Source organism: Pipistrellus hanaki (assembly GCF_964339955.1).
Source record: "Pipistrellus hanaki genome assembly, chromosome: 20".
Taxonomy (NCBI): Eukaryota; Metazoa; Chordata; class Mammalia; order Chiroptera; family Vespertilionidae; genus Pipistrellus; species Pipistrellus hanaki.
The window spans coordinates 11,045,008-11,071,665 of NC_140522.1; the positions used below are offsets into that span (position 1 = coordinate 11,045,008).

General features: G+C 44.0%; 2 protein-coding genes across 2 annotated transcripts in view; both read left to right on the forward strand.

The window, feature by feature from the left end:
* DRC8 (dynein regulatory complex subunit 8) overlaps positions 1-25,949 on the forward strand; it is a 51,011-nt gene extending 25,062 nt beyond the window's left edge. The window contains exons 2-7 of the mRNA XM_084868965.1: positions 962-1,046; positions 6,575-6,647; positions 20,840-20,919; positions 21,535-21,577; positions 21,768-21,834; positions 24,962-25,949. Of these exons, the coding sequence (XP_084725091.1) occupies positions 962-1,046; positions 6,575-6,647; positions 20,840-20,919; positions 21,535-21,577; positions 21,768-21,834; positions 24,962-25,077 (464 nt within the window). The 3' untranslated portion in view covers positions 25,078-25,949. The remainder of the gene's footprint in view (positions 1-961; positions 1,047-6,574; positions 6,648-20,839; positions 20,920-21,534; positions 21,578-21,767; positions 21,835-24,961) is intronic.
* Positions 12,702-14,577, forward strand: LOC311614036 (phenylalanine--tRNA ligase beta subunit-like). Its single transcript, XM_084868519.1, has one exon. The coding sequence runs from the start codon at positions 12,704-12,706 to the stop codon at positions 14,471-14,473; it is 1,770 nt and encodes a 589-aa protein (XP_084724645.1). The 5' UTR covers positions 12,702-12,703; the 3' UTR covers positions 14,474-14,577.
* Positions 25,950-26,658: the final 709 nt, after the last annotated feature.

Here is a 26,658-nt window from a genome sequence, read left to right on the forward strand (position 1 = left end):
CCTTTCCCCCCACCCACACTCCTAGCACTCTTCACATCCCTTCCCTGCTTTATTTTTTCCAGCACCATTTGACTTACTCTAAATCTTTTACCAAATATGTGTAAGCTTATGTATCTCCCCAATAAAAAAATCCCAGGGAGCCCTAGCCATTTTGGCTCAGTGGATAGAGTGTCAGCCTGCGGACCAATAGGTTCTGGGTTCGATTATGGTCAAGGGCACATACCGTAGTTGCAAGCTTCCCTGTCCTGGCCCTTGTTGGGGTGTGCATGGGAAGCAACCAATTGATGTGTTTCTCTCATATCAATATTCCTCTCCCCCTTTCCCTCTCTTCCACTCTCTCTGAAATCAATGGGAAAATATCCTCGGGTAAGGATTAAAAGAAAAAAATCTCATGGAGGCAGAGATTTTTGTTTGTTTTGTTCCTTGCTATAACCTGACACCTAGAATAGTGTCTAGTATATAGTAGGCACTCCATAAATATTCATTAAATAAATTACTTTTTAATTCTTTCAATACCAGTTGTTGCTTTTGTATGCTTCCCATCCCCCAACTTCACCCCCCCCCCCCCCCAAGTGTAGGAAAAGCAAAGCAGGTGAGCAACTAGTGCACCTCAATATCGGTGGCTCTGAATCCTTGGCCTCTTGGGCTACTGCATGAGGTAGAGGGTAGGCTGTGTGGGAAATGTTCTATATTTTTATCTGGGTGGTGGCTCCATGACTCAGTATTTACGTAAAAACTCATGAAGCTGTGCATTTAAGAGTAGTGCACGTTTGGTACTAAAAAGGTCTAAAAAAGGACTTTGAGATCGCCCGAGGAAGTTAAACACGCTAAATGACAGATTAAGATGATTAGGAAGGAGTTCTGCATATTCTTTCTTACTGAGAATTTCTAGTTTATTGAAAATTTTCTATTGAATTAAAAATTAAAGTAAAATAATTTTTATTTCCTTTGTCTTTTATAGAGCTACAAGTAGCAGACATGCAAAGAAAAATCAAAGAGGCTTTTGAAGTGTTTGACCATGAGCTGAATAATACAGTGGATGTGAGGTTTGGAAATACTTTCTTTGTTCTTATTCTAAATTACTGATATAACTCATAAAATAGAAGAAGGCTCTTTTTTTAAACATTCCTTGGATTTATCATGCTATTTTAGGTATTTATGGTTGCGCTGCCCTGTAAAAGGTCTTTTGCTAACTACTGCTTCAGGTCCATGCTGCTTCTTATTCTTTATGGTCTGGTGAAAAGAATATATCTACATTGCCTGTTCCAAACTAATTCTGTGAGTGCTAGACACAAAGTTGGCATTCAGTAAATATTTGTTGAGTGAATGCATAGAATTTTATTTTAAAACTAGAAGCCCGATGCATGAAGATTAGTGCAAGACCGGGCCTTCCTTTCCCTGGCTGCCTGCACCGCCTTTCTGCTCTGGAGCCGCCTCTTTCCGCTCCAGCCCCTCCTTCCCATGCTGCCCAGAGGCCCCGCCCCAGCTGCTGGGTGCCTGTGTATGCAAATTAACACACCATATTTGGTTAATTTGCATATTCACTCCTGATTGGCTGGTGGGCGTCACAAAGGTATGGTCAATTTGCATCTTTCTCTTTTATTCGTATAGATGGGTAGATATGTATTATCAAGCCATGAATGGGAAATTACACCGATTAATAATGCTTAAGGAGGGATACATGACCCAAGTAAAATAACAAAAAGAAGCAAAAACAAAAGAATATAAAATGATGAGAGAAAGACATGAATACCAGTAGATCTAGAATGGAGGACAGGAAACAGAGTAGTTTGATACCAGAAAAAAATAAAGGCAGAAGGCAGTGGAGACATCAATGGGTGTAATAGAAGTTGTAGGATTCTTGCCCCCATTCTGTGTTCCTTCCCCTTACTCTGCTTTGCACACATTGAAAGATTTAATGGAAATGTTTGCCACAGTGGATAGAAGGAATGTCTCTCCACAATGTCTCAGCATTGCTTTAGAAGGAACTCCAGGATAGTGAACTTTCTGCTTGGGCAGCAAGCAGCCATTCGACAGTGCTGAATTTGGAATTATTTAGACCTTTCACAACAATGAAAAATGTTTCAGTCAACTGACTTAGTAAATGTTAGGGTTGCCGAAGGAGGACTGCATAAAGCCAAAAGTGGTAAGGGATAATAAATTAGGTCATCTGGAGATCAGATGGGCTGAGCCCCCAAATGGCTCCAGCACCTGGGGGAGGGGGGCAGAGGTTTTCAAGGACTCCAGGCTTTTTCGGGCTCAGTGGTTGAGGGTTGGCCTACAAACCAGGAGTTCATGGTTTAATTCCAGGTCAGGGCTCAAAACCCAGATTGCAGGCTTGATCCCCAGTGTGGAGTGTATGGGAGGCAGCCAGTCAATGATTCTTTGACATTTTTATCTCTCTCTCCTCCCTTCCTCTCTGAAATCAAATAAAAAAAAATTTTTTTTAAAGAGGGAATTTGGCAGAGACACGAGGGGAAGCATGTGCAGGGAGGAAAGACCAAGTGAGGACACTGTGAGAAGATGGCCGTCTGAAGAGAGGTCTCAGAAAAACCAACCCTGCCAGCACCATGATCCTGGAGTTCAGCCTCCAGCCTGTGAGAACGTAAATGCCGTGTTTGAGCCACCCAGTCTGCTATTTCATTGTGGCAGCCCTAGCAAGCTAATAGTTAGGATCATGATGATGGTGGTGGTGCTTTCTCATAAAGTTAGCTCACATGTGTACTTATTTGAGTGTGTGTGTGTGCTTTCTCCTGCTTGATTGTGCATTCCATGGTTAGAGCAGGGACCTTGTCTGTCTAATGCTTGATAGTAACCTCAATGCCTAAGGCAGTGCCTGAGCCATAGGAGATCCAGGGTTCTTCCTTTGGGGAATGCAAACTCTAGCACATAGGACAGAGTAAGAAATAATAATGGAACAAGTTAGAATCAGAGGGTTTTCTGAAAACATACTCTAGTAGCAGAAAAATGTCACTTCATTAGAGGGGTATTTGGAAAAGGAGGCTTTTTTTTTTTTTTTTTTTTTTTTTTTTTTTTTTTTTTTAAAGCAGTTCTGCAAATGAGATTTAGCCATTATTTCAACTTCATTTCATGGCTTTGTCAAAATAAGATTGATCTGTGAAAAATGCTTTCGTTGAGGGCAAAGTTTTCTCTGTGTTGACTGCTCTACTATATGTGGTTCTAGGCACATAGTAGTGTGCAATAAATATTTATTAAATGAATGAAAATAATTTCACAGCTTTTTTTCTTCTTATGAATTTCTTTTAATAGTCTCTTATACTTAGCCCAGTGTCAGTTATTCCATAGAGGGTAAAATACTTAGAATTGCATCAGTTGTCTTGAATCAGGTCTTCACTTTTTGATGTTTTGACCTTAGATTGCCCTTAAACTGAAGTCTCACAACCTAGCTCAATGGCACTGGCTCCACCTTGTGTCAGAAACGCGATACCACACACACTGAAGGCTGGCTTGCTAAGAATCAACATGCCCCTCCCATCCCCCTCACACATTTAAATGGCCCAAATGCTGTCAAATGGTGATGTCACTCTTGGGCAACTTATTGTGACTCATTTGTTGTGAAATGACTTTGTCTCCATGTTTAGTACTGTCTGTATACTCCAATACAGAAACACATTCTTACTATTTAACCATAAAGGCTTTTAGTTTGTATTATAGTTCATACCAAGAATCAGTGGCCTGATGTTTTTCTGGCCTCTGTTTTTTCTTGCCCTGCTCCTTTTCCCTTAGCTGACCTTTGGGAGCTTACTACGCCTCAGTTAGCTGTATGGCTCTCCCAGGATGGCCAGGTTCCAAGCTCCATCCAGAGGCCACCTGTCCCCTCTGCTGTGTTCCCAGGTCTTGACACAGAATTGCAGAGTGAAAGGAGCTCACGGGATCACCATATTCTGTCCTCCGGGCGTGTTTCAGGACATGAGAGCAGGAGAGCCTGAGTCATCTGTGTCCTGCTCTAATTCCCTGGACTCCGTGCAGGGACTTGGGAGGCCTCCTGAAAGAAATGCACCGCATTCCATTGCCTTTTGAGGAAGGCACACATTTGAGAAGAACAGCCTGTTAGAGTTATAAGTAGTTTATAAAAGGCAGAATTTCTTTTATTATTCCTTACGACTTTGGTTTTGATGGTTGAGACTGAAATGTGCTTATGTGTATTTTTTTTAACAAACACTTTTTCATAAAAAATTCCAAACTTCTAGACCAATAGAAAGAACGGTGTGCCAAACTGCTATGCACTTTCACCCGGATCCCCCAGTTCTCAGCGTTTTGCCAAATGAGCTCTTGCTTGCATAGACTCGCTCTCTGTCTCTCTCCACATACAGGGTGTCCTAAAAAATGTATACACACACTTTGAATAATTATAAAGGCAGTGTTTATAAAAATACATTTTATTTTCAAAATTGAGCTATCAGCTGTTAAAGTGTGTGTACATTTTTTGGGACATCTTATATGTGCATATTTATGCATTTTATTATTTAATGATCATTTTCATTTTGCTGGACTATTTGAGTAAGTTGCAGACATTGTGACCTTTTGCCAGAAATACTTCAGTATATATTTTCTTTTAAAAAAATGTTTATATTGCTTTTTAGAGAGAGAGGATGGGAAAGGGATAGAGAGATAGAAACATCAATGAGAGAGAAACATCATTGATCGCCTACCCTACTGGGGATTGAGCCTGCAACCTGGGCATATTCCCAGACTGGGAATCGAACCAATGACCTCTGGGTTCATAGGTTGATGCTCAACCACTGAGCCACTCCAGCTGCCCAATGTATATTTTCTGAGAACAAGAGCATTCTCTTACACAAGCCACAGGTTTTGTGTGTGTATTTTAAAAGATAATCTTAGAATCAGAGTATTGGGGAGGACTTTAGGAGGCATTTGCTCATTCCTCTGCTTCTGCAGATAAATTCTTTGACAGAACAAAATCGATATTTTCCAAGGGTGATAAACAGGGGCCAGGTCTGTAACATAAGTGTGTGAATGAGAAGATATAGGACAGTTCTCGTGACATGTATGTATGCGCCATATAAACACACCAACACTATGCAAACAAAACCTTCTCTGAGGGCCAGGTCTGTCCCCTGTGCTAGGGTCTTTTCTGCAGCCAGGGTTCAGCAATCTGGAGAAGGGCTGCGAGTAAATGAATAGAGACTAGAGAAGAAATGTAAATTAGGGAGGCAGGGGAGAGCCAGGGGAAGCTCCACTTTCTAGTGAAGTGGGCTCTCCGAATGTCGGGACCCACTTTTTATTTGCTGGAAAACACATTGGCCCCTTAGGAATGCCAACAGGTAAAGCTTGATAAACAGGAAAAGATTGTCAGGTTAGGGGAAATTCCTTCAGCTATTCCCCCAGCAGCAGGCAAACAGGAAAAGATTATGAGGTTAGGGCAGTGGTCGGCAAACTGCGGCTCTTTGGCCCCTTGAGTGTGGCTCTTCCACAAAATGCTGTACCACGTGCGGGTGCGCACGTACAGTGCGATTGAAACTTCGTGGCCTATGTGAAGAAGTTGGTTTTCAGCTCTCAAAAGAAATGTCAATCGTTGTATTATACTATTGATATTTGGCTCTGTTGTCTAATGAGTTTGCCGACTACCGGGTTAGGGGAAATGCCTATATCTGTTGCAGATCTTCAGCCCAGCCCACCAGCCTCCTGATGAACTTTTTGCATAATTATGACCTGCTGGAATTTGCCACCAGCACCTTGGACCATACCTTTGTGATCCTTGGATCTCTCTTCAAGGTTCCGATGGGGTGGAATTTCCAGATCTCTCCTTAGAAGCACCTGTTACAGTCAGGAATTCTCCTTTAAGTCTAATTAAATTCTCAGCTGAGATTTATGCAGTCAGCCGTGTGCAATGGTTAAAAATACGGATTCCACCTGTCTGTGTTTGAATCCTTTCCTCTTTTTACTAACATCTTGGGGAAATTACCTAACTTTTCCTCATCTGTAGAACAATAAAAATAGTACCTACCACACAGGGCTAATGTGAGGATTAAGTGGATATGAATATTTAAAGCACTTTAAAACAGAGCCTGGAAGTCTTAAAAAACTTGCTATTCTCTGTATTCTATTACTACCGTGTTTCCCCGAAAATAAGACATCCTCCAAAAATAAGACCTAGCGCATGGAAAGATAAGACATCCCCTGAAAATAAGACCTAGCTCAACTTTGGGAGAAAAAATTAATATAAGCATTCTTATTTTCCGGGAAACAGGGTATAAACCTAACAGCCTGGAGGTATTTTTTTTTCTCACCTCTGGACAGATCATGATCATGGCATCAGGGATATGAGTGAGATGTGAGACTGTTCTTTCTAGAAGTCTTAGGGGAGATGTCTGCTCCTAAGCCAGAAAGCTAATTAACCTGCTTTCTCACCTGCGAGCGACTTCGTTTCTGCCTCATCCCCTCCGGTCAGACTCTCCACAGCTCCCGAGATTCCCCTGTCCCGTGGAGGCTGCTGCTGGAATATGGCTATAGGTGCCTCGGAGCAAGTTAGTTAACTGCTTCTCCTCTGTTCAGAGTGCATATTCTAAGACTCTGACCACTTTTCCCCCAGAGAGATCGGAACCATCATCAGGTCGTTGGGATGCTGCCCTAACGAAGGAGAGCTGCATGATCTGCTTGCAGAGGTGAGTGGCCAGCAAGGTTTGTCAGCAGACTCTGTGCGGCTTCGGGTCCTCCTCATTGAAAACCTTTCACCTGAAAGTAAAAGGCCCTAAACTGATAAACGGCGCAGTGAAAATATGAGGGCAGCTCTGGGAGTTATCCAAGCAGTAGGCTCTGAAAGAATTAAGAGCAGGTCTGACAAAATGGCTATCACTAAGTAACGCCGTGGATCAAGCGAGAGCCCACTTTAGGGAGTGTGTTCTCTAACATTAGTTGAAAAAAGGCCAGTAGCCACAGGGACTGACTATATACAGAAGGGGTATTGACAGATGACAGGAGCATTCTAAATAAAGTCAGTTTAAAGGGGCTAGGTAGAAGCAGAAGCAGAGATTAAGGAATTTATGTTAATTTGGAAATGGGGACGGAAGGGGCCACTTGCTAACCTGACAGCCCAGGGAAGGCCTGCATGGCGGTTTTGCAAACTCAGATACCTAAAGTCACCACAAAGGATGGTCTGAAATGAAACTTTAACTGAAAGCAATTATGGTGGGTAGTTATGTCCTAGGCCAGTATCTTCACTGACAAGGTCACCCTTTACCTTAACTGAGCCATCTGTCTTTTTGCATCTACAATAATGTATCCTTGAAATGTCTGGGTAACTTGTAACTTCCCTTTTTCTGGACCCCTTGGGGCACAACCTAATGTGCCTTGGTGCTAAGACAGATAACACAAATTCCTTCATTGTTATCATGTTAATAGTTGACTGTTGGCTATCCTACACCATCTGAGTATGTGTCTATCCTTTTTACTTTTTATCCAGAGGTCTCCCCACCCTGCTTGCTTTCTCCCACCTCTCTGGTCTATCACCAGTGGATTTCATGTAACCCACCTATGTCCCTCCTTTAATTGTAGTGTATAAAATAGATGGAAACCTGCCATTCTCCAGAGCACTATCCCAATCCGTTGAGGTTCTGCTTCCCCGAAATTGTTGACAGTTTGGCTCAAATAAACTCATAAAAGTTCTTTACAGGTGTGAATGTTTTTACGTTAACAGAAAAAAACACCCAGCTTTCAGAATAAGTAGTAAACAATAAAATAATGACCACTTTGCATTGACCAAACAATCTAAGAATGAAAAATAACTGATTATTTGCAAGAGTGTAGATGAAGGATAGACTTATCTCGTGCAGCTGTACTGAGCAGCCCAGGCCAGAGCTCCATGCCTGTTGGGTTTTCCAGAAAAGTGTCTGGTCTCATTTCAAGTTCAGCTTTCAGTTCAACAAAGCAGAGCCCAAAAGGAAAATCGCTGCTGGGCAACCACCATGAGACGAGTGTTTTTCAGAAGTACCCTAACTGGCTTGGCTCAGTGGATATAGCATTGGCCTGCGGACTGAAGGGTCTTGAGTTCGAGTCTGGTCAGGGCACATACCTGTGTTGGGGGTTCACTCCCCAGTGGGGGCCGTGCAGGAGACAGCCAATTAGTGATTCTCTTATCATTAATGTCTCTATCTTTCCCTCTCCCTTCCTCTGAGATTAATAAAAATAAATAAATAAATAAATAAATAAATAAATATATAAAGAAATGCTTACCTAGGTGTGTGGGTTTTGGTGGAAGCTAAGGACAACTAAGAGAATAAGAGGAAAAGAGAAGGAAGTGGAATTTTATTCCCTTATTTCTCGCACCTAGCACAGTACTTCCTTGCCTAACGGGATACTGAGGAGAAGCAGTTGTGTCTGGATGAGTAGCTTAATCTCTATCAATTTCTCCATAATAATACCTGTCTCAAAGTTTGCTTCGACGGTGAGTGAAATGATGTATAAGGACATATTTTGAATCCTCAAGCACGATATAAAATTAAGGAATGGAAGATTAGAAAAATGATTCTTTTGCCCACATGCAATGATTCTTTTTACCGGCCATTATGTGCGACCTCAGCTTCTGTGGTTACACCACTCTGCCTGGCTTCCGTTACCTGGGGGCGGGGTGGGCTGCTGGCCAGACAGTCCATGGCTATTACCTCGCCCAGAGGTGTGTGCACCTGCCTGTTCTAGTTGGCCGTGGCTGCAGAGGGCCACCCCTGGACTTCTCAGGGGTGCCCGTGCCTTTCTCACCAGCACATTCCTCATGTCCTTGGGGAGGGGGAGGGTTCTGAGCCCTCCCATGGGACATCATTCTGCGGTGGGTTTCCCGATTCCTAATATACCATTCCACCAGCCCCATCTCTCAGCTCAGCATTTCTTCTCTCCGGCGGTCACCACTTACTCCAGGTGTCTAAGGAGCCATCCTCTTCTGTCATTCTTGCCAGGGTGTTAGGTCCTGTGTCCGGAGAATGTGCCCAAAGCCAGTGCATTCCCGCTGATCCAGTCTTCTATGCCAGCACCTTTGGCAAACTCAGCCACTATCAGGGTACTCCTCAGCTCCTCTTGTTCATGCTAGCTAGTTCCTTGGGCTTTTCAGTGCATAGTCTCTTCCCTCCCTTATCAGTCCCGCACTTACTCCCCCAGCTTGATGGCTCTTCTGGGGTTTAAGCCAAGTATTCTGTGTCCCTGCTGGGAGAGGAGAGTGGCAGTTCCTGAGGGTGCTGTGGCCAGGCCAGGGACATGCTCTGCAATACAGCGGCATGCTGCCTTCTACCAGGGAGGGTGGGTGCAAGCCAGTGTGTCTGGGGTCTCCACCTGGATGTCTCCATCCCATGCTTCAGTATGCCAGGGTTTTGTGGCCAGGGCCCTATCCTCAAATACCGATCTTGGCTGTGCAATTCTAACTTTCATGCCTTTTTATTTTATTTATTAATTTTTTAAAATATATATATTTATTGATTTTTCACAGAGAGGAAGAGAGAAGGACAGAGAGTCAGAAACATCGATGAGAGAGAATCATCAATTAGCTGCCTCCTGCACACCCCCCACTGGGGATGTGCCTGCAACCAAGGTACATACCCCTGACCGGAATCGAACCTGGGACCCTTGAGTCCGCAGGCCGACGTTCTATCCACTGAGCCAAACCGGTTTTGGCCTCTGCCTTTTTAAAAAATATGTTTTTATTGATTTCAGAGAGGAAGGGAGAGGGAGAGAGAGAGATAGAAACATCAGTGATGAGAGAGAATCATTGATCGGCTGCCTCCTGCACACTTCCTACTGGGGAGTGAGCCCGCAACCTGGGCACATGCCCTGGGCTGGAATTGAACCTGGGACCCTTCAATCTGCAGGCTGACGCTCTATCCACTGAGTCAAACTGGCTAGGGCATAACTTTCATGCCTTTTATTTGTGGGTGTCAATCTGTGGCCCATAGGCCAAATCCTCTTGTACAGCATGCTAAGAGTGGCTTTTACATTGTTAATGGGTCTGAAATGCTCTCAACAATAAAAATAAATGAAAAAGGAAAAAAAAAAAAGAAGTGCAGGGGTTGACCACCATGCTTTATATGTTGCCGAGTCTCCTTACACCGCTGTTGCTAAGGGCTTCGTTGTAAGCCATCAGAGAGGCTCTCAGGCTTTCACATGTACTTGGCAACCGCTTGGCACTGGCCCTCAGTTCCTCCTCATTCTGCCAGGCATCAGTGCGACCGCAGCCACCTTGCCCGTTTGTAGCCGTGTTCTCTCCCATCTTTCAAAGGCCTGAACCATGGCCCCTGCAAAGGCATTTCTCTCCACTGGGATTCTCCCAGGTCACCTCTGGTTAACCCCGTAGCAGTGAGCTGCCAGCCTGTCCCGCACACCACAGCATCCTTCTCCTCCTCGGCAGAGAGTGACATCTCATCACTGTCTCCTCCGGCCTCTGCCGGCACCGCTTGTGATACTTCGGGTGCTGAGGAGCTACAGTGAGCGTTAGGTGGTCAAAGGTTCGTCGTGGAAAACACCAGTGAGGGGAACGTCCGCCAGGGGAGGCCAGGGGAGCCATCGGGACACAGTACAGGTCTGACGCTGTGAAAGAGGGAGGGAGAGGAGGGAGGGAGGGAGGGAGGGCTTCAGACTGAGCAACTCTAGGAAACAAAGCAGTGGGGCATTTTCAGTCAAACTTGGCCCTCAGAGGAGTTCGCCTCCTCAGGAATGGCACTTCTTCAGTGTCCCCACCACTCCGTTCCTGGCTGGGATCAGCACAGGACTAGGGTGACCTTGGCACAGACCTGATGGCTAGAGGCAGCGTGCATTGACGGTCCTGCGGTTGGAGGTCTGAGTGGGTTTTCATAGCTGCTGCAGTTGTTGTCCGGGAGAGCCGTAATGTGAGCCAGGGGTGGAATCTCCAGGAGAAGATGGCCAGCGAGTTGGCTGCCCCGGATTTCCTACCTCTGAGCTCACCATGTTCTGGAATGGAACCGAGAAGAGAGCTGCTTAGGGATACAGTGAAAGCCCTCCTCGGGGCCAAGCAGCGGGCATGGGAGAGCGAGCGGAAGCATCAGCAGCCAGGTCTGTCAGTGAGGATCAGAACGGGCCAGGCTTGTCCTGGAACGCGGTCCTGGGGTAAAGAGATGACTCTAGCAGGGGCGATGGTGCCACTGTTCTCAACATATCTGTCTCTTTAGGCCACATGTGTCAAACACAAGGCCCGCAGGCCAAATCCAGCCCGCCAGGCCTTGCAATGTGGCCCGCACCGCGCTGTCATCACTGCACTCCGCTGTCAGTTTATGACATTGTCAGTTTATGACTGTTCAGTAAACCATTCATTCGGCCCGCGATTTAGGCTGGATTTTAGATTTTGGCCCCTTCTCTGATTGAGTTCGACACCCCTATTTAGGCGAACAGCTTTCCTACACGTCTGGCATTGTGGAAGGCGGGAGGATGGAATGGATCTCCTCTGACGTTAAATGATAGGGCTAAAGCAGTGTAGACCTGAGGTATAATACTTGGGGATTATCTAGTATTGGCTACCAGCCATTACTACAGAATAGAAAGAGGTGAAGTTGGGCTGGGGTGGGGGTTGGGCGGAATGTGTTGTACAGAGAATACACTGAGTGAGTTGTTTCATTGTAGTTGGAAGAAAATAATAAATGGTGCTAAAGTGTAACTTGTTGCCTCTGTCAAATAGGAGCAGACACCCCTGGGGATAGGAGGGACACTCGTGCCCAGGTGGAGAGAAGCTGACTCTGATGGGCGTGACGCACTTGGTGTAGCGGAGCCCCTCAAGACCCCCTGCCACTTCCAGAGGGTAAAATGGGGAAATTAATGGCTTGATGGCCACTGATGCCCCCATGGCTCCAGATTGTACAGACTCACAGTTGGAAGGGATTTTTATCAATGACCTGGTTTAGCCACCTGTTAATTCTTGGAATCTGATGGTCTAGCCCAGAGATGATTCAGTCCTTTTTAAAATATGCTTCCAATAATAAGAAAGGGACTTAAAACCCCAAAGAATCTCCTATCCTAATTTTTGCACAACCGCCTCTGGAATGTTTGGAGTAAATTATTTTTCTAAAATAGGCAGGTTTACAATTTATATGATCCATATGATAGTTTTGACAAATGTCAATGAATTTTTATTATTATATCCAAGGTAGAGAAGTATTTTTAAATTGCATTTATGGTTTGTTTTGAAACATGATTTATGTTAAGATTTTTATATGTGGTATTTAGAGTTTAACTTGAAATACATTACGGTTTTCATATTACTACTACAAATAGTTAATTCATTTGCATATCTTATTTGGTGACCTGGAACTTGTTGAAATGGAGGTGCTTTCTACACCATCTTAACTGCTGATCTAATCTTGCTTTCGTGAAGCATGAAATAGTTGAGTTTATTGACTGATCGTCGTGTCACTGGGGAGAAATGAATTTCCACTGTGTTTTATTGCACCTGTGCGGTGAGTTCAGCATTAGAATAAATAAGGCTTTAATGAGGAAGGAGACGGCCTGCTGATCTCCCTGTGGGAATGGGAGCAGAGAGCGCTGGGCTGTGGTCCCACCAAAACACCGCGCCGGTGAGGACCGGGACAGGCACTCCACCTCCCTGTGCCTGAGTCCTCAGACGCACTGGATGAAGCACATTGACCTTTCCCAAAGGAGAGTGAGAAGCAGTGTTTGCCTCATGCTTTGACACTTAGATAAGGTATGTTTTAAAATCCCACAATATTGACTCACCATGCCGACTGTCAGCGTGAAGCGCGATTTGCTCTTCCAAGCCCTCGGCCGGACCTACACTGACGAAGAATTTGATGAACTATGTTTTGAATTTGGTCTGGAACTTGATGAAATCACTTCTGAGAAGGAAATTATAAGTAAGGAACAAGGTAATGAAAAGGCAGAGGGGGCATCTGATGTTATTCTTTACAAAATTGACGTCCCCGCCAATAGATATGATCTCCTATGTCTGGAGGGATTGGTTCGAGGACTTCAAGTCTTTAAAGAAAGGATAAAGGCTCCAGTATATAAACGGGTAATGCCTAATGGAGAAATCCAGAAATTGATCATCACAGAAGAGACAGCTAAAATACGCCCTTACGCAGTAGCAGCAGTTCTCCGAAATATAAAGTTTACTAAAGATCGCTATGACAGCTTCATTGAACTTCAAGAAAAGTTGCATCAGAACATTTGCAGGAAAAGAGCATTGGTTGCTATCGGTACCCATGATTTGGACACTTTGTCAGGCCCATTTACTTACACTGCGAAGCGACCTTCAGATATCAAATTCAAACCTCTAAATAAGACAAAGGAGTATACAGCCTGTGAACTGATGAATATATACAAGACTGACAACCATCTTAAACATTACTTACATATCATTGAAAATAACCCCTTGTACCCAATTATCTATGATAGCAATGGTGTCGTCCTATCAATGCCTCCAATCATCAATGGAAACCATTCCAAAATAACAGTAAATACTAGAAATGTATTTATCGAATGCACAGGAACTGACTTTACTAAGGCAAAAATAGTTCTTGATATTATTGTCACCATGTTCAGTGAATATTGTGAGAATCAATTTACGGTTGAAGCAGCTGAGGTAGTTTTTCCTAATGGAAAATCACATACCTTTCCAGAACTGACTTACCGAAAGGAGATGGTGAGGGCTGAACTCATTAACAAAAAAGTTGGAATCAGAGAAACACCAGAAAATATTGCTAAGCTTTTGACTAGGATGTTCCTAAAGTCAGAAGTCATTGGCGATGGGAATCAGATTGAGATTGAAATCCCTCCAACCAGAGCAGACGTTATCCATGCATGTGATATTGTAGAAGATGCAGCTATTGCCTATGGATATAACAACATTCAGATGGCTCTCCCGAAAACATACACCATAGCTAATCAATTTCCCCTTAACAAACTCACGGAACTTCTACGACATGACATGGCAGCTGCTGGCTTCACGGAAGCACTTACGTTTGCTCTATGCTCCCAGGAAGATATTGCTGATAAACTTGGTTTGGCTATCTCTGCAACAAATGCAGTCCATATAAGTAATCCTAAAACAGCTGAGTTTCAGGTGGCGCGCACTACCCTTCTTCCTGGCATCCTAAAGACCATAGCAGCGAATCGGAAGATGCCTCTTCCTCTGAAGCTGTTTGAAATCTCTGACATTGTAGTAAAAGATTCTAGCAGAGATGTAGGTGCAAGGAACTACAGGCACCTTTGTGCTGTTTATTACAACAAGAATCCTGGGTTTGAGATAATCCACGGGCTACTGGACAGAATTATGCAGCTGCTTGATGTGCCTCCTGGTGAAAAGAAGAGAGGATATATGATCAAAGCATCAGAAGGCCCTGCTTTCTTCCCTGGGCGATGTGCTGAGGTCTTTGCCAGGGGTCAGAGCATTGGCAAGCTGGGTGTCCTTCATCCTGATGTTATCACCAAATTTGAGCTGAACATGCCCTGCTCCGCCCTGGAAATCAACATTGAGCCCTTTCTGTGAAGATGGGTCCCTGTGGTGTGGTTCTCTCCCTGAGTGTCCTTCAGTCGTCCCCACCAGGAAGGTTGAATAAAGCAGAAAGCACTGTCAAAAAAAAAAAAAAATAAAAAAAATAAATAAATAAATAAATAAATAAAATAAAATCCCACAATATTTACATAATTACGGACACTCCTCCATGCTGGGCAAGAGGTGCAGAGAGACTGTGGGTGTCTGAAGCCGGAGCAGTGGCTTCTCCTCAGGGCGCTATCCCATAATTCTTAGGAGCAGGAGAAGTCGGCTTGGTGGGTCAGGACCTTGGCCTCCAGGCGAACATCTGCTCATATTTTAAGATGAATTCACTATAAACAGTACGCTGGGGGATCTTCCTGCAAAGAGGTTTTAATACATTTGCATTCATAAATGCTGTCTATGTTACTTCCCCATCATTACCTCCTTTTCAGCACATTAGCCCTTTTCTTAGGTGAAACAAACTAGATTTGCCTCATACATGTTTGCAATAGCAAGATATGCTTGCTTTGTTTTTGCCTTTTGAGGAGGAGGGATGTGTTTGGTGGCTGCCTGTTCCTCTCCTCTTATCATTCCAAAGAGGTAGGCAGGGGAACAGCGGAGGCAGAGGTCTCACTGCTGATGCACGCACCCTGTCCACTAGGCAGGGGTCCAGGGGGAGGGATGGGGCTGGTAGATATGCCCAGCAATTTAATGCATTCTCACCATATTCCATGCTGTACTGCGTGGTTGGGAGGCAGAAACAGTGAGGCCTGTATGGTGAGCCCAGGAGGATGTGTGTGAAATTTTAGCACCAGAAATTGATTCTTTCAGGAGGAGGTGTCATTGCATGATATAAAATCAAAAGTGTGTGCACCATGGACAGAAATAATGATTATAGTAGACTCTCAAGGTTCACGACCACCTTCATGTCATCGTGTGTTACCTTCACAGCAGCTATGTTCTCTATTACAAACAAGGACAGAAGCTAGGGCATGGATTTAACCAGAATATTTTAAATTAGCCTTGGCCTAACATGGTGACTACACTGTTTGTTATATTTTTCTATGAAGAAGGCACCATCACTTTTTAAAGACCCTAACCCATATCAAAGTGAAGTGGTTTCCCCAGCATGACTTTGCTGTAAGTGAAGAAATGGCAATGAATTCCTAGCCTTGGAACTTGTCTGCTGTAAGCTAGGGAATCTTTCTTGACTTCATTTCATTATAAGTTGGTTAATTGAGTTTTCTGCTGAGAAAGGAGTTCTGAAATGCATCATTTTCTCTCAATTTTGTAAAATCAGTTCTAAATTTGGACTCTCTGCTTTGGTAATCTCCAGTAGATGAGTAATCACTGCTTGATGACAATGATTCAGAGTCTTTGCATTAAAATGTGCCATGCATAGTTAGTAAGTAAATCTATCTCACAGCTCCAGAGGTCAGGAGTCTGAGGTCAAGGTGTCGGCAGGCTTGGCCCTGCCATGAGGGGAGGACTTGTTCCAGGCCTTTCTCCTGGCTTGTGCATGACTGTCTCCCTGTTCACATGGTGCTCTTCCTATGTACATGCCTATGTGTCCACATCCCCCCTCTTTTTTTAAAAAAATATATTTTTATTGATTTTTTACAGAGAGGAAGGGAGAGAGATAGAGAGCTAGAAACGTCGATGAGAGAGAAATACCGACCAGCTGCCTTTTGCACACCCCCTACCGGGGATGTGCCCGCAACCAACGTACATGCCCCTGACCGGAATTGAACCTGGGACCTTTCAGTCCGCAGACCGATGCTCTACCACTGAGCCAAACCGGTTTCAGCCACATTTCCCCTTTTTATAAGGCTGCCAGCCATAGTGGTTTAGGCCCTACCCCAGTGACCTCATGTTAATTTGATTACATCTGCAAATACCCTGTCTCCAAAACAGTTACATAGAACTTCAACCTATGGATTTTGGGAGGACACAATTCAACCCCAAGTACTCCCTCTTACTCTGCATCTCTCTATCTTTATCACTATCTCTATGTGCTTACTATATCTGTATATATACATATTATATATGTGTGTATTTATATTTTCAGTATTTGATATATTTCTATTAAATCTTAAAGGCATTGCAATACATGAGATTTAAATAATCATTGAGCCATCACTGGACATCAAACATCTCTAGAAAATAGTATATTTGTTTGATCTTACTAATGACCTCATAAATTAACTAATCTGTACCAGAAATAATAGAACCATGTCTTATCCTTCCATATCTTACACCTGCTTCCAGATTCTCAGAAGAGCTATTCTACTCTGCTCCTTGTTTCTCTTCTGTGATAGAGGAATAGACCAACTTTTAAAATGCCTTTTAGATAAACTAATGGAATCCAAATAAAGCATGGAGTTCAGTAAATAATTATGTATTAACTCGAGGCCCGGTGCATGACATTCATGCACTTGGGCGGTGGGGGGCCCTCAGCCTGGCCTGCTACCTGTGACAATGAACCAACTGTAGTTTTATGTACTACCATTAGCCCTGTGCACGAATCCATGCACCAGTAACTCTCTGTGGGGCCTGGCCGCTCTGCCCAGAGGCTCTCTGTGGCCCAGAAGTGCATCATGGCGGGGCATGGAATGCTTGCATCATCACCACGGCAACAAAGCAAGCATTCTGCCAGCCGTTCATGCTGCCTGCTCTCAGTAGCTACCCCTCCGGGACTGGGGGACTCCTGCAGGGTTGAGAGGAAGGGGCACTGCCATCTTGTGGCTATGGGCACTGCCATTTCTGTGACAGAGTGATGGTTAATTTGAATATTACCATTTTACTAGATAGGACTAGTGGCCTGGTGCACAAAATTCTGGGGGATGTCCCTCAGTCCGGCCTGTACCCTCTCCAATCTGGGACCCCTCAGGGGATGTCTGACTGCTGGTTTAGGCCCGATCCCTGTGAGCGGGGCGACCCGAGTGACCCAAGCCTCCTGCGCTCTCAGGCCGGATCTGTGGCCACCGCCCACAGGCCCCTCCTTCAGCAGCCGACCAGGGCTGGCTGGAAGCTTGGGACATCCCCCTCACAATCTGGGACCCCACTGGTTATGGTGCTGGCCTGGGCAAGGGGCTGGGGCATTTGCTGGCTAGCTACCATAGGGTGGAGGTCCCCACTGGGGGGGCATGGCCAGCTTTGGTGAGGGGCTGATGGCTGTTTGCAGGCAGGCCACACCCCCCAGTGGGGACCTTCACCCTATGGGGGTGTGGCCAGCATGGGTGAGGGGCTGTGGCCACCGCCATCTTTGTCCCACCAATTTGCATATTTCCTCCTGATTGGCTGTGGGCATTGTGGAGTGATGGTCAATTACCATATTTCTCTCATTAGTATAGATTGTAATGCAAGAGTTTGACAATAGGGGAAACTGGATGGGAGGAATATGGGAAATATCTTTTCTGTAAATCTAAAACTAAAAAGTTTACTTGAATAGTAAAAAACCTTTTATAATACAAAATAGTGTTCGATATATATAAAACAGTCTATTCTACTGAATTTAGAATCATCATATACCTGTTTTATGCCATTGCTTATGAGTCTTTTTGTATAAAAAGTAGATAAGATATGGCCTCCAGAGGATAGTGTTGGGTCATAGACAGATTTTCACAATCTGCCCAAGTTGAAGATGAACTTACTTTTCCTTCACTTTTGAACTGCAAGGCTTTTATTCATTATCCCTCTTTTTAAAAAAGTCAAAGAAAATTTATGCTTCTTCTGCTATCCTGATTGGTTGGAGATCTGCTTTAACTTACTATTTTTGTGCAATTGACCCACAGAATGTTCACCCTAGTGTTCAGTGTTCAGAGCACCAAGGGCTGCTGGAAGTTGTGTGGAAATTGGAGTGGGTGTGAGTGGGGCTTTATTACATACATGTGTGTTCGTGAATTCTCATGGGGGGAGGGGTGTGCTGTAGAGCTGAAGTGCATTTGGAAAAACTAAAAACGTTTGTAAAGCTGAGGATGCTCGTGAAATAAAGGGGTCTGTTTTTCACAGCTGAGACTATTTGCTCTAGAGTGGGTTGTGGGGGTGGAGGGAAGGAAAGCAAACAAACCATTGCTCTGCAGTAGATTTCTTGAGGAATCAGAATAGAAACTCAACATTTTACTTTAAAATAATCCCTCCAAAGGTAGTCTCTTGAGATTGACATTTTTCATTTTTTTTAAAATTTTTTAATATATTTTAAAAAATATATTTTATTGATTTTTTACAGAGAGGAAGGGAGACGGATAGAGAGCCAGAAACATCGATGAGAGAGAAACATCCACCAGCTGCCTCCTGCACACCCCCTACTGGGGATGTGCCCGCAACCAATGTTCATGCCCTTGACTGGAATCGAACCTGGGACCTTTAAGTCCACAGGCCGACACTCTATCCACTGAGCCAAACCGGTTTCAGCTGACATTTTATTTTTAAGAAGATCCTGGGTGTGACCATGGGCAAGCACATCAGGGCCACGTGAACATTCATTTGCAGAATGCTCGCCTTGGACCTAGAGGCAGCTGAAGACAATTGTTCATATATTGACGGGCTCAGAAATTCTGAAACACCTCATTCTATCATTAGACGGAGGACATATTTTGCCAAAAGTGGAATCTGAGGACTCCACTCATACTAGGCGAGAATTTAGTATAAACATTAAACAAGTAGTCGTCATTCGGAAGACAGTGTGTTCCATGTAGCAGCGGCCTATAGATTTCTTATTTTTGTTCAGAGAATAAATCTGTTAAAAGCTCTTCTGTTGAGTTGGGATTTATGAGCCTTTTAATAGGGTTTTTGAGAGGCAGTGGAGAGTTTATAGCTCCTGGTAAATAGCCTGACATGAAAGTGAAGATCGATGGAGCTTTGTTCAGCCACACCATCACAGTTGAACCTGTGGGCAAGAGTCTTTCTCATTCTCATCTAACAGTGCTGGCACCAGAAATTCTCTTTCCGGGTGTGGTGTTCTCTTAACTAGTGGTGGTAGAACAAAGTTCTGTTGACCATTTAGGTATGTTTTATATATATTTATTGACTTCAGAGAGGAAGGGAGAGGGATAGAGAAATAGAAACATCAATGATAAGAATCATTGATTGGGTGCCTCCTGCATGCCCCCCATCTCCGCCCCTGGGGATGGAGCCTGCAATCCAGGCATGTGCCCTTGACTGGAATCGAACCTGGGAACCTTCTGTCTGCAGGCTGATGCTCCATTCATTGAGCCAAACCAGCTAGGGCTACCATCTGGGTGTTTAATAGCTATTTTACAATGATTCCAAACATGGTCATTGAGATCGTGATTGATCCCCTAACCTGGCCCCTTATCCAGTGTTCTTTCTCTCAGGGGAAAACAACACTCCATCCCATTTGTGCAAGTTAGAATCCTAGAAGCTGTTTTTGACTCTTGTCTTTTTTCCTCATCCTTGCCCACCAGGCCCTATTTATTTTACTTCTTGAGTAGTTTTTGACACCATCCACTTCTTTTTTTTTTTTTTTTTTTTTTTTTTAATATATTTTATTGATTTTGTACAGAGAGAAAGGGAGAGAGAGAGTTAGAAACATTGATGAGAGAGAGTCATCAATCAGCTGCCTCCTGCACACCCCCTACTGGGGATATGCCCACAACCAAGGTACATGCCCTTGACCAGAATCAAACCCGGGACCCTTCAGTCCCCAAGCCAACGCTCTATCCATTGAGCCAAACCGGTCTCGGCGACACCATCCACTTCTGACTCCAGTGCCACCAGTCTAACCCAAACCCTTAGATTTATTGCTACAGAAGCCACCTTACGCACAACCAGTGTATCTTTCAGACATACATTTGTGAGACCTTCAGTGATTTCACATTGGCCTTAGCATAGCAACCAAAGTCCCTTTCATAGACAGTAAGGCCCTGCAAGGTCTGATCCCTGTCTCTGCAGCCTCATCTGGAAACATTCTCCTTGCTCCCTGTGCTTCAGCCTCCTGGCCTCTAATGCACACATCACACAGGGCCTTAGTGCATGTAATTTCCTCTTCCTGGGAGTCTCTTCACTGTGGTCTTTGTCTGATGACCTCCTACTCATCCTTTATTCATCCGCTCCAGGGTGACTTCCTCACCAATGCCTTTCCTGGTCTCCTGGTGAGAAAAGTGTCCTTTATTTTGTGCTCTAATAGGCCCATGCGCCTTTACTTCATTGTGCTTACCTAAACGCATAATTAGACACTCAGCTTTGTTGTTTTTTGATTAATATACCGCCTCACTACCGAATATAAACTCTGGGAGCAGGGACCATGCCCAAGGATGCTCATTATCAAATCCCCACACTTGGCACAGTGCGTGGGAGAAGTAGCTGCTCAGTGTGTTTGTTGAATGACTAAGTGACTATTTTATATTGATTGTTTAGGTAGAGGAAGAAGAACCCACTGGATACATTCGATTTGAAAAATTTCTTCCAGTGATGACCAATATACTACTGGAAAGAAGGTAAGAAAGTAAGTGCCATGGTAAAGTAATGGCTATAATTACATTAATTGCAAATTGTGTTTTTTTTTCCACTTCATATATTATCATCACCCAGTATTTTCCCCAGGATTTCTTCCTTCTAAGTTTTCACTATACGTTGCCTGTTGGTATGTATTTAAAAATGTCAATCACTTCAGTATTAATCTACCAATAATAAGCAAAGTATAATTAAAGGGCAAATAAGCTACAAAAAGCACAAGTCAACAACGTTCTTATTTTGAATTATCAATGAGAAGTAAGAATTAACCCTAATTATTTTTCTAGAGAAAGAGTAGCATTAGCTTACTATAGTTGGTTTATTGTAAAAATTTTGTTCCCAGATAAACTTATTTCTATGATGATGAAAAAATTCATAGGTAATATTAAACATGCCAGTGATTTTGAACTAAGTATTTTCCAAGGATGTGGAATACTTTCAACTTTCATATCTAGAAACCAAAAAAGAGTTCAATGAGGGAAGCATTATTTTTCTAGTATGTTAGCAGTGTTTATTTTATTTTATTTTATGTGATCATTTATTATGTAGAGCCTGAACTACTAAATACTGTGGTATTTGTCTTTTTTTTGCATAATTAGATACAGACCAATTCCAGAAGAAGTCCTTCTTCGAGCTTTTGAGGTATGTAAGCTCCAGATTTTATATATATACATACATATATATATATATATATATATGTGTGTGTGTGTGTGTGTGTGTGTGTGTATACATACATACATATATATATAATTTTCATATATATTTATATTAAAAGTTCTTCATATAGAATCTATTCATCAAACAAAAAATATTATTTCTGTCTTTCCTCTAGGTATTAGATCCAACTAAGCGTGGATATCTTTCTAAGGAAGAACTGGTCAAGTATATGACTGAAGAAGGTAAGAGTTATTTATTACATATCTTGTAACAGTGACTTATTTAAGTGATTAATAATTTAATAATTATGCAAAAATTCTAGGGGATACTTTAAAATCAATCATTCTGGTTATAAAGTTATTTATTATTCCTATTATTTTGGGATTGGGATGGTTTCTGTTTAGTAGTAGATAAGAGGAAAAGGGTATGTTAAGGGGAGATGGATTTTTTTCCTTTATAGGACTTCTTTAAAGTATAATTATACTTCTATAAATTGAAGGCATTCCATTCACTTAGAGTATTTCCAGAATAAAAGGTATGCCACCTATAAAACATGAACTATCGAGAATTTTCAGTTTTTTATGTTCATGTAACCATAGATTCTTGCTTTGAACTTGAACTATACACACACACACACACACACACACACACACACACTCTTTTTAAAAATATATATTTTATTGACTTTTTTACAGAGAGGAAGGGAGAGGGATAGAGTTAGAAATATCCATGAGAGAGAAACATTGATCAGCTGCCTCCTGCACATCCCCTACTGGGGACGTGCCCACAACCAAGGTACATGCCCTTGACCGGAATCGAACCTGGGACCCTTCAGTCCGCAGGCCGACGCTCTATCCACTGAGCCACACCGGATGGGAACGGAGTCAAAAGAAACGATCCTGTGGCCGGGAGATGGGATTATGTGATGCTCCCACTGAAACAGCAAAGTCAGGACCAGACCACGCTGGCTACAGAGACAAGGCAAACGATCAGGGTCCACAGAACATGAATGGTTTGAGAATGTGCATTCTAAAAACCCCGGATGTCACCCAGTGAACATAAACACCACTGAGTCATGTTCCTACTGGATAGGAGTCCGTGTGTGTCAGGCATGTGTGTTGTCAGACAGTAGTTAGCAGGGAAGATCTCAAAATGTTAAAAAAAAACCCCACATGTTCCAGGCAGTGTTCTAAGGACTATTCAAATAGCTTTTTAATCCTCATGACCCTATGATAGGTGGTATGATCACCTTCGTTTCTGAGACAGGAAAGCTGAGGCACAGAGAGGTCAGTGACGGGCCTGAGACCTTAGCGCTAATGAGCAGCTTAGCTTTGGAACCAGGCAGTCTGGCTCCCGTCCTTCATCAGATGCTGCCCGAGGAGGCCTGGACGGTCTCTGTCATTTCCTGGCGCGAGGCCTTGTTCTGAGGGAGGTGTGGTCATTGAGTGCAGGGCCCGGGGCGGGCCTGCGGGCCCTCGGAGGCCAACCCGCCACTCGCTGGCTGGACAGGCTGCTGCCGTCCTCTGTGCCGCTGTCCTCCACTGTGAGCGGGATGGCCCTTCGTCCTCCCAGGGAGCGGGGGAGGCTAACTTAGCGATGCACGTGAACACTGGTGCTCATGAGGTTTATGAGTATTCTCTTAAGGACTTACTGTGCCCACCAAAGTTTATTGGTAGCATATTTACAATAGTATTTAACAGTCAGGCATAAGATTAGGAATTTGTCCTTTTAAGCATTTCAGGTAGTCTTTCTTTTCTTTTTCTTTTTTGTTAATCCTCATCTGAGGATATTTCATCCATTTGTTTTTAGAGAGAGTGGAAGGGAGGGAGGAAGTAGAAGGAGAGAGAGAGAGAAATTTTGATGTGAGAGAGACACATCTATTGGATGCTCTCTGGGCTGGAGATCGAACCTGTAACCTAGGTAGATGCCCTTGATTGGGAATCAAACCCTGGTGTGCATAGGCCGATACTCTAACCCACATGTGTCAAACACAAGGCCGGCGGGCCAAATCCAGCCCGCCAGGCCTTGCAATGTGGCCTGCACCGCACTGTCATCACTGCACTCCGCTGTCAGTTTATGACATTGTCAGTTTCTGACTGTTCAGTAAACTATTCGGCCCGCAATTTAGGCTGGATTTTAGATTTTGGCCTCTTCTGTGATTGAGTTCGACACCCCTACTCTAACCACTGAGCAGCACTGGCCAGGGCAGGCATTCTTTTTCTCTTAGGATGTAAGCATGATTTCAAAAGAATTCAGCACATTCCCTTGTGTGATAATACCATCATCATTATCATCAAAATCCCCATTTGAATAGTTCCTGGATTATTAAATGAATTCCAATTTAGAAAGCATTGTTTGTGGAGGCAGGTGACTTAAGCTCAGAAGGCGGCGATCCCCTGGACTAGGTAACTTACCTGCTTGCATAAGACTCTTTACAGACAGGACTTGTGTGCACGCATAGAAGCCTAACCAGTGGTCACAGACAATAGGGGGGTGGGGGCATGCGTGGGCAGGGGTTTGGAGTGGAAATGGGGGGATGAGGAAAATATGTAATACCTTAATCAATAAAGAAATTAGAAAAAAAAAAAAAAGACTCTTTACAGGTAAGGTGGCAATTTGGATATTTCTCTATTTTTGTTTAAGATCAGGAAAAAGTTTTTCTTAAATAGTCGATAGCCTTTCCAACATTCTCCATGAGTTGGCTTCTCATCTTGGTAAAACCAGTATCCACGATGGCCCTCAGCCCTCAGCTGCTACCTGAATCGACTAAAGCTCTCAGGTTTTCTCTCCACCTTCTGGCTTTGTTTGACAGCAACACGGGACGAACTGTAAGAAACAGAGAGGAACGCTCAGAATGCCTGCCGGGCGGCGTCTGCCATTGGGTGCAGCTGCCAGCACCACGCTGGCCAGACCCGGCTAGGGAATATTCCGAGATGTGATCCTTACAGCTTCAAGTCTCCGTTAGCTGCTCTTCAGCAGTTTTGTGAAGCAATCATTGACTCCTCTCTTCATACTCTTACTAAAAATTAGACTCCCGGGAGTCAGTTACTCCTGGGCAATTTCAGTGATTTTAATTTAAGTACATAAACAGCCTTATTCATGCTGTCCTGATGGCCTCTGCCATTTTGACTGGAATGATGGATTCCAGGGTTGTTGGAGCTATGACATCTGCAAGGTAAAGGAAGTCTCCACTCTGCGCGGGTGCAGCAGCACGCTCTCGGAGCCGGGACTGTCATGGCAGGCGGCTCCTGGCCCAGGGAGAGCCACGGCGGGGCTCACGGGGTCCCGTGGCAGGGAAGCTGGTAGTGGAGAGAGAAAGGAAAGCACAGAGGGTTGTGAATGATGAATTTCCCTTCTTGTTCCTGCCAGGTGAGCCCTTTTCTCAGGAGGAAATGGAAGAAATGCTGTCTGCTGCAATTGGTCCAGAATCGAATTTCATTCATTACAGGGACTACATAACCATGATGGTGATCGATGAAAATTAAACCCGCCAAAGGCTCACTTTCTAATTGAAAGGACAATTTTTAAAAATTGCTTATCTTTGTTCAATTCATATTATATCTTACAATTCCTTAATATGCTAGTTAATTCCTCATGACAACTATTTCAAGATATTCTAATTTTTAAAAGATGATCCTAACAATTTAAAACAAGTTTATTTGGTATGTCTTGCATGTGGAATGACAAATTGCTAATTATTTAAAAACTATTCTTAAAACACTTTAACATTCCCCATGGATGGTGGTTAATTTTCTGGACTAAAATCTAGGTCACCGTCCAGTGAGTTAGCTGACACAATGGAAGATGCTGGAATGACCGTGGGTTTGGCGTGTGAAGGTCTGGGGAGGGAGCGGCGTGACCACAGATGGACCCTGAGTGGCATCGTGATGAAAGCTCCTTTGAGACCCACAAGAAGCACTCGGCAATCTGAGTGTGGAAGGAGGTATGAAAATGAACGTTACTAATCAATGCCTAATGAATGCCAATTACGGATCTCGTTTGAGAGGATAATAACTTAGTGTAAAAATGTAAATGCGCTGATCCAGCATGTCACCCTTTGCGGAAGAGCTAAAGGAGTTGAGATAATTGAATCCAGAGAAAAGAAGACTGAATAGAAGTCGGTCATGTAAGGAGGCGGCAGTTATCTTCTGTCTTTAGAAGCTCACCTTTCAGACTCTCTGTCGTGTGCGGATCGCCCTGATGCTGGGGGGAGCATGAGAGCTTCCGCTGTGCAGGAGGGGCGGCTGTGAAAGAGCAGTTATCCAAGCACACGCACCACAGCGCGGTTACAGGCAAAGGGAGAATCACATAGGGAAACTTAATAATCTTCCATAAGATTATTCCTGTGCATGCTTTTCTACACACACACACACACACCCTAAACCCTAACCCACTACATGTGTGTAGATACATGTAAATATTCATGTGGCCTGTGATCTGCCTGCTAGTACCTGGGACTGTCACTGTGCCTTCATTCAGGGAACATGCACTGAGAACTACTGGGTCATGTGTCGGAACTGGCGTTGCAAGGTGAACCACAGTTCAGTGAGGGAGACCTGCAGGCCAGCCAGCAGCCACATGCCGATGGGCACATCCAGGGGCTGTGGCCGCACCTCAGAGGCAGCCATCAGCCTGGCGGGAGCTTCCTGGGAGACAGGAGACAGCTGGGAGTGGAGGGCTTCCCGGAATAGGGAGCACTGGACTTAAAGCCAGCCATTACTGAGCGGTGGCAGGGCACAGTCATGCCAGCAGGGGGCCGCAGCACCAGCCTCCCAGAAGTGTCATGCAGCAGGGAGTGAACTGGGAGTTGAAAGTACCTCCTCATGTTTGGTGTGTGTGAGATTTGAAAGATGTGAGAGAGGAAATTGGAATGGTGAACAGGAGCTGTATCGCTAAGGAGATCTGGTTAGCCATACTGTTAGGGCTTTAGTGTTATTAGAGTTTGGACTTTTTTTTTTGAAGCTCACAGAGAAAGAAAGATTGTTTGTTAAAGCACAGAAAGGAGACACGAAGGGTCGAGACTAGGTGGATGGGAGAGTCAGGCCTGAGTGCCAGGTCTCTGGCTC

Excerpts from the sequence above, each read along its gene's own strand:
- LOC311614036 (XM_084868519.1), top strand. The coding sequence starts at position 12,704 with ATGCCGACTGTCAGCGTGAAGCGCGATTTGCTCTTCCAAGCCCTCGGC.